Source organism: Pteropus alecto, unplaced genomic scaffold (assembly GCF_000325575.1).
Source record: "Pteropus alecto unplaced genomic scaffold, ASM32557v1 scaffold106, whole genome shotgun sequence".
NCBI classification, from domain to species: Eukaryota; Metazoa; Chordata; class Mammalia; order Chiroptera; family Pteropodidae; genus Pteropus; species Pteropus alecto.
Window position 1 is genome coordinate 5,330,369 of NW_006442103.1, and position 8,729 is coordinate 5,339,097.

At 35.9% G+C, this 8,729-nt stretch overlaps 1 protein-coding gene across 1 annotated transcript in view; it reads left to right on the forward strand.

The window, feature by feature from the left end:
- The window catches only part of VCAM1 (vascular cell adhesion molecule 1), a 16,343-nt gene extending 7,970 nt beyond the window's left edge, over positions 1-8,373 (forward strand). Inside the window, exons 6-9 of the mRNA XM_006919566.3 lie at positions 1,148-1,468; positions 2,294-2,560; positions 3,684-3,950; positions 7,450-8,373. Of these exons, the coding sequence (XP_006919628.1) occupies positions 1,148-1,468; positions 2,294-2,560; positions 3,684-3,950; positions 7,450-7,610 (1,016 nt within the window). The 3' untranslated portion in view covers positions 7,611-8,373. The remainder of the gene's footprint in view (positions 1-1,147; positions 1,469-2,293; positions 2,561-3,683; positions 3,951-7,449) is intronic.
- The last annotated feature ends 356 nt before the right edge of the window (positions 8,374-8,729 follow it).

Consider the following 8,729-nt stretch of genomic DNA (forward strand, 5'->3'; position numbering starts at 1 on the left):
CAGCAGGATTCAAGAGAACATATTGTAGAGATTTTCTATCAGAAATCCTGCTCGAACTTCTGTTATCCCTCCGGATTTGTTCTGAATGAGTTAGAATATATCTGTAAAGGGATTTGAATCTCTCTCAAAAAAAGGGCAAATTTTATTGTGGTATCATATTACCCAGAGTCCAGGATCTGCTGAAGTAGGCAGATTTCCAACAGAAAAGAGAACCAGAGGTGAAGTCTTATTGCAATATGGAAATATTTGAGAATGTATGACTCTAGCATTTTACATAAGGAAAAAATTTTTTTACCATTGCTCTTGCTCTTGATAGCTATTTTAGTCTCATTGTTATCAATTTGCATAAAGTGCATTATAAATATTATTTAGAATCTAAAACTTTTACAGTTTCTTTTCTGAACTACAAGTGATATCTGAAAAATATTAAAAATTTCTGCCTAAGGTTGGCCATTGGAAATTAAAATGTTGAAATTGAGAACTCTCTTGTGGATCTTATTTGATACCAAGAGGCTGTACGGTTCTGTGAAACTAAGTCTGGGCTCTCAGCTCAGAGAAATATGGATTCTGATCTCAACTCAGCGACTTACTAGATACGATGCCTAAAGAAAGCCTCTTAGCTTCTATAAGTTTTGTAAATTTTCCTAGCTATCAAATAAGTTCTCTGTAAGTTTTTCTTAGTTGGAAAATAAGTTAAATCATACCCATTTTTATGAGGCTGTTTTGAAGACCGAGATAAGGAATATTATTAAGGGACTAGTAAATATCCAATACATTATGGCAAATATTTAAAACATTTAAAATATATAGTTATTAGATAAGAGGGTGGCAGCCCATGTGTTTTTTGAAAAGATCAGTCCATGGCTGTCAGCAGGACTAAGAAGAAAAAAATAAGAAGTATATTTATTACTTGATTACTTCATGTACTATTTTTTGCTTCCAGCATTATTTATATTTAATATCATAAATATTTTTCATTTTAAAATAAATGACATAAAATGTTTAATGTCATTATATCTATATTGGTGATTATCCAATCCCAGGTAAGTTAAAACTGTCATTTTGAGACTTTGGCATTTAATAGAGATTAATTCCATTTTTCCATTGAATGTCACATATAAACATCATTTTCCCTTGATATTTGCAGCATTCCCTAGAGATCCAGAAATTGAGACTAGTGGTCTACTAGTGGATGGAAACCCCGTCACTATAAGCTGCAAAGTTCCTCATGTGTATCCATTAGACCGGCTGGAGATTGAATTACTTAAGGGGGAGAGTGTTATGAAGAGTAAAAATTTTTTGGAGGACATGCATAAAAAATCCCTAGAGACCAAGAGTTTGGAAATGACCTTCATCCCCACCACTGAAGATACTGGAAAAGTCTTTGTTTGTCAAGCCAAGTTAAATATTGATGAAATGGAATTTGAACCCAAACAAAGGCAGAGTACACAGACATTTTATGTTAATGGTAAGTGCATGTGTGATGTAGCCACAATTTCTTTTTCATGTTTGCCAGACAATAGTTAACACGAGATTAATAGTTAAAATACTGAAAATAAACTAAAAATAAATGTCAAAATAATGATTATTATAAAAAATCACCCTGACACTGAAAACATCATTTATTAGCCTGTAATTCTATGAGTTGGCGGTTTTGGAAGTGGTCGCGTGGACAGTTCATCTGCTGTCCACGGACTCACTCACGCATTTTCAATCAGTTGGCAAGTAAGCAGGGGCTGGCTGGTCCCAGATGGCCTCACTCACATGTCTGAGGCTTGTTCTGGGATGTCTGGGCCTCCCTTTCTCCACGTGTTGTCTCACCCTCAAGGAATGTGGCCTAGGTTTAGTCACCTGAACTCAGTGTTTCAAGAGAGTAATAATGAAGCAACCTCTTAAGGCTTCGGCTTAAGAGGGTCACTTCTTCTCTGTTCCATAGGTCACAAGACCAGCTTAGATTCAAGGGGTGGAAAGTAGACTCCACCTTTTCACAGGAGATTCAAATAATTTGTGGTCATGTTTAATGCACCATAAATGTCAATACATACTATTATTAATCATCTATTCTCTGATAGCAAGAGAGTTTCTACAGAACTTATTTCCTTTAGAAAATATCCATTATGTATCTATATTCTACTTTCTATCACTCTGTATCTGCTAAAGTAAATGGTGGTTATAAAGGTTTATAAAACTGTTTTAATCCATAGAATTCATAGACCAGTTTTACAACATTATTAAAAATCTACAGAACTCAGGGCACAAGAGGTCAAGCTAACAAGTGTCCCTACCTTTTCAGTTGCCCCCAGGAATACAACTATCTTGGTTAGCCCTTCCTTCACCGTCAAGGAAGGTAGTTCTGTGAATATCACATGTTCTAGCAATGGCCTTCCAGCTCCGAAAATCCTGTTGAGCAGGCAGCTAAATAATGGAGATCTGCAGCCTCTTTCTGAGAATACAACTCTCACCTTAATTTCTACAAAAATGGAAGATTCTGGTATTTATGTGTGTGAAGGGATTAACCAGGCTGGAGTAAGCAGAAAAGAAGTTGAATTAGTTATCCAAGGTGAGCAGAGTGTGATTAATGACTTATTACTGCTATTATTATTTTGGTTGTGTTACTGGTTTTGAACAAAGTCCTCTTTAAAAAGAAAATTTTTACTAAAAATTATATTGAGGGTTTTGAAGAGCTAATGATGTTTCTTATGCATGGAAAGCACCAGAAATAGTACTTTCTCATGAACCATTCCAAGTCAATTATCCTAATTCTTTTAACCTCAGGTGGAATGCTGGCTCTAGGAACTGCGCCAGGAGTTTCAGTGACACTTCAGAGGCAATGATTGCTGTGTTGAAAAAAAGGATAGAAAGAGGTTTACATGTATTTGAAGATTGCTTAGGATTAAAACCACCATATCTGGCTTATTAGACTCTCAGTGGTAATATCACAAGGTGCCTGCTAGTATTTGCTTGGAAGCATAAGAAGGCACTTAAACCTTTTGTAAATTCTGAGGTTAAGAGTAGCAGTGACTGTGCCCTCTGATTCATCAGTTTGATGGCACAGAACCATTAGAGTGGATTAAGTTATCAGATCCAGACCCTCTTTCCAGCATGGAGAGCCAAGACTGAGAACAAAACAATTCCTAGTTGACAGGTTGAAGCCATAGGCAGTTTTGGGCAAAATCACGAAGAGACCAATTTAGATTTTTTCTCATACTTTCCTTTTTGGTGTTCAATGCCCTTTCTTTGTGGAGGTTTTCATTTTTTCTCTCACTCCTTAGTATTATTTCCACTAAGGTATTAGAGACTTTCTTGTTACCTCATCTCAGTGGTAATTTGTATTTTAAAGGAAGAACCTTGAAAGGGCAATGCACAATCTTAAAGAAAGCCCTTAGGATGGATGTCATAGTATTGTCACTCTGCCTGAGGAAAGAATCTCAAATCAAGTTAGAAAAATAGATCAACTTAAAGGGAATCCCACTCATAAGATGGTGATAGCGTACCTCCTTCCATGGGTTGTACATTAATAGACATGTTGTACATCAAGTACTTAGTTCAGTGCCTAGCATTTAGTAAATGGTAGTTGTAGTTGTTCAGGATGGTTAAGAAAGCCACCTCTGCACAGCTTAATTTCTTGATCTTGATCATTTATATTTCACTTAATCAGAGTGCCTTTTAAATTCTCTTTACAGTTGCTCCAAAAGACATAAAACTTATAGCTTTTCCTTCAGAGAGTGTCAAGGAAGGAGAGACGGTCATTATCTCCTGTACATGTGGAAATGTTCCAAAAACTTGGATAATCCTGAAGAAGAAAGAAGAGACAGGAGACACAGTGCTCAAGTCTACAGATGGCGCATATACCATCCACAAGGCCCAGTTAGAGGATGCAGGAGTGTATGAATGTGAATCTAAAAACGAGGTTGGCTTGCAATTAAGAAGCATAACACTTGATGTTAAAGGTTAGTTAATTTTTTGGTTTTGTTTGTTTTTCATTATCTTAAATAATAGGTCAGAAGTTTGGTGGACTGTAAAGAATTTCTAGGATTAGATGAATGAGTTGGGAAAATGAAACTGAGTTCCATGTTGATTGTGGTTATTTCTTAATGTTTTCTAAAATAATGATGCACAGCTGCTCTATCCTGTGGAATTTAACCAGGAAGTTGTCATTAATCATTGGCGAGTGTAGGGTTTTTATCTGTTTTTTTCAAAGTTGACAAGTCATTATTGGCCTCTGAGGTCTTGTACATCCTAAGTGTTCAAACATATTTTAAAAACCATTCCCTGGGGGTTATAAGGAAACTAAAGAAAGAGGATTGGCAACGTAAAAAGGAGGGCTCCGTCCAGACTCTTTTCCTTCCTACCAGAAAAGAATGCTATTCTCCGAATTTACAGTAACTGCATGTTTTCTGGATTCACTCTTTTCAGGCTTATAATCAAGAGTCACCATCTCGATGCACAACAACATCAAAGAATCTCTAGACTGCTTCCTTAGAAACTCAAGCCCCTTTTCCCTTCTACCCTGATATGATAGAGAAAGAGAAGGAGGGGGAAATGGTCTCACCAGAGAAACTTCTGGGACCCCTCAATCTTCTCACCACCCCTCTTGTGAATGCACAGTAAGACCTGTTGCTCTTATTGGTGTAAGCAGAATATGTCAGCCTTTTCTAATTGGTCTCCCACTCTATGGGTGCTAACGAGCTTCCACTGTGGATTAGAAGCCATAGCTGGAGTGAAGCTACCACAAAGAAATGCAACTCCCTTCTGGTACTTCACTATCAGAGTTAGCAATCATTTGTCAACGTAACGAGAATTCGAACGTAGGTCAGAAAACGGGTAAAATTCTACTCATCTGGCCAAATTTTTCAAAATTGCAAGACTTACTATATGTTTTCTGTCTACACAGTACCTCCTCGAAACACGACAATATCAATACACCCTTCTAGAAATGTTAAAGGAGAAAATATCTCAACTACATGTAAAACTTTTAGTCATCCTCCTGCAGTGATTATCCTGAAAAGAGTAGATATGGCCAATGAAGTTACTATGTATTCAAAGAATGAGACATGTACCTTGTATCATATCACTCAAAATGATACGGGGTGTATGTAATCGGTGCTTCCAAAGAGGTTGGGGATGATTCTGGATGGATTGAGATCTCAGTTATGAGTAGGATGAAATTCATTCATTCTTATTTTTTTTAACCCTTGATGCATCCAGGCCACCCTTAATTAAGCCTAGTCCCAGGAAATCAGACTCACGACATCTTTGTAATTTTGTTTGTAGTTAATGAATCTCTAAAAATATATCAAAGCTTCTCCACTTCTTAACTCTCTTGCTCTCACATTGTCTTTTCTAATTTCTTTATTAAACTAGTTATATTTGTCATTTTTCACTTATTACTTAAAAGAACAAGCAAACTATATTAAGTACTCAGCTAGAAATTCAGGGCCCCAAATTAAATGTCGTTTAAAATGACTACAAATAAATGGAGAAAAGAATCTGATATTTTTCCTGGGTATTTTAAACTACTTTTCCTTTGTATTTGGCTGAGTTTTAAAGTTATTTTTGTTTTGATTTCTGTTGGCTTGAATGTATCCCAATGATAGAACTAGTGGGGTGTCTTTAGGGTTTTCAGTGTTTACACAGCTAATAGAAAATTGCATTTGAAGGTAGCTTCGTAACCGACTCAGCAGCAATTTGTGTTTTACTGCAAATGCCTGAGAGGAAAACTGAAAGCAAAAGATAATATTTATTAAATTGTAAAGAAATCAATAAGAGTGGAAATACCATTGTCTAACATGTCAACACTGACACCTAATTATGATAATGGACATCACATTAAAACATTACTCATTTACTTTGATTAGTTCTGCTCTAGCAAAGGAAACTAGAAAAACAAGGCAATTATCATTATGTTTAGGATGAAGTGTTTTTAACTTTAATAATTTGAAAAAATTGACTTCCCATCGTCTACTCCAGTAAGTGTTTTCTACTTGGTTGACCGCCAGTGATTAAAAACCTCTAGAGCAGGGGTCCTCAACTCCCGGGCCGTGGACTGGTACCAGTCCCTGGCCTGTTAGGAACCAGGCTGCACAGCAGGAGGTGAGCGAGTGAAGCTTCCTCTGTATTTGCAGCCACTCCCCAGTGCTAGTATCACTGTCTCAGCTCCATCTCAGATCATCAAGCATTAGATTCTCATAGGAGCATCAGTCTCTGATGCCTGAAAGGTTGGGGACCGCTGCTCTAGAGGGAATGTAGTGATCACCAAAGTCAGATCACTCGTTTATTCCAGGACTGAGACAACATATATGCCTCCTGAAGAAACTCGTGTGCTCATATGATGCTGTACAAACATAAGTACAAATAGAGATGAATCTCCAGTAAATGTCATGCTATTTTCTTCAGATGTTATTGTAAGGTTAAGATGTTAAATAGTATTTCAGCTGTCAGATGATTCTTAGTAAATTAGATAGAGTACTAATTTTAGTTTTTATATGCTATTACTATCTGTAACCAATTTACAACTAAATGACAAAATGATAGAATGTAAAAAGAAAAAAATATATTACTATTCAAAAAATATATATTGGGTGTCAACTACTCAAAGCAGTGGGCTAGGTACTTGCTACTCAGTGGTGGACCAAAGAGAAAACAGGTGCAAGCCCTCATGTAACTTACAGTCTGCAGGAGGAAACCAAATTTAACAGATCCTCATACAAACAGATGTCTAATTACAAACCGTGAAAGTATAGTGGGTTATAAAAGTACATTAGGCTTCTGAATTTAGGCTGGGGAGATGTGGGTCAGAGAATGCCTCTTTGAGTAAGTAATATTAACACTAAACCATGATACTATCCAAAAAACTTCCGTTTATCAAGAGATGATATAAATGCTGAAGAGAAGTAGCATATATTAAGATACCCTACTTCAGTGATACGAAATGTAGTGTTTTCTGTATATCTCTGAAAAAGCCCCTGGCAATTATTTCTCTTACTATCTTATATATATTGTTTGACTACATGGTTATACTCCAGTTGTTACAGGGATTTTCTCAGAGAACTGGTTAGTAATTTCAATTCGTAGTGATCAGAGTCCTAGTTCTTTAGTAGATATTTATATTTCTCAAAACAAACACTCTTCTCCAATGTTTGTTCTTGTAAATGAGCCCTAAAAGTTACACCTTTTATTTCATTCTATAATCGAACCTGAATCTATTTGAATTCAAGTTTGTGGAAGGTAATTACTGTCATTATGACCCATCATGACCATAGCAACTACTAACTGATTATTTTCATAATTTAGAAGAATATGCATTTGAAGTCCTATGGGCCCTTATCACTGCTTTGATTCACTTGTCTTTAGAGAATGAGTTGACTGTTAAAATAAAACATGTAAATATTATTATTACAGTTTCTTTTTGTACTAGACACTAATCACTTCCATTTTGTTATTTTCCAGGGAGAGAAAGTAACAAGGACTATTTTTCTCCTGAACTTCTCATGCTCTATTGTGCATCTTCCTTAATAATACCTGCCATTGGAATGATCATTTACTTTGCCAGAAAAGCCAACATGAAGGGGTCATACAGTCTTGTAGAAGCACAGAAATCAAAAGTGTAGCTAATGTTTGAAATGTTTGACCAGAGACACTATTTATCAGTCTAAATCTTTAATACTGCTCATCATTCCACAAGGAAAACAACAAGCTGAGAGTCCAGACTTCTAATGTAGTGAACTCCTGGAAAGAAATGGCTGTCCATGTTTCCTGCTGTGAGCAAGAAGCCAAAGGAAAACTTTCTGCCTAAAAAATAGGCACCACCATAGAGATGTGATGATTGGAGTAGTTCCTTGATGTGTATATACAATAACGTGATCTGTATATATGTAAAATAAAAGTATGCCGTAGCGAGATTCCTTGAGATAACAATACTCTCTAGTCAGATCTCGAAAATAATTAAACAATATGGCCCGAACACATTGTTATAAATTAATGCATCTTTAAAAAATTTTAACATTAACATCGACTGGCAGCTGACCTATGTCATCTTTTTATATTTAATTTCCTTTAACATAATGTTATTCCTATAAAAGTCGCTGACAACAACTTCATGTTTGTAAAGATGCCAGGATTTTATATTTTTATAGGCAAGTGATAAACTAAGAGGGCACTGAGTTGACTTTCAGGTACTAAACACTTCAGCCTGTGGTATAATGGTTGACTGGATTTCTCTGAATGGTACTGACATGGTACGGAGACGTTTTATGATGTTGTTTGTTCATTGGACTCTTGCATAGTTTTCCCAGTGTAATCTAAAAATGCAACTTCTTTTGATCTTTTTTTGTAAATATTTAGTCTTTTTGTATAGTAAAGTGATGATTTCTGGAATGGTAAGAGTTGTACGTTTATTTATTATAAACTACCTCCTTTAATCACATTGTAGCTTTTTTTGAAATCTCAAGTTCCAAGGATGAAGAGTTTAAACCTATAGAAATAATAAGTAGCACTCAAAGTGTTCTTCAGAATGCTTTTATCAGAATCACCATGGGAACTTAATAAAAATCCAGATTTCTCGGTGCCTTCTTAACCTATTGAATTGAATTGAAATATCTGGTTTTATGTCCTTGGAATCTGCAATTTAAATAATTAAAAATATAGCATACACGAAGCAGTGAATGCAGGTAAATGCACATGTGTTAACGGGCAACAAATGAACGCCATGTGCATACCACTAAGACCAA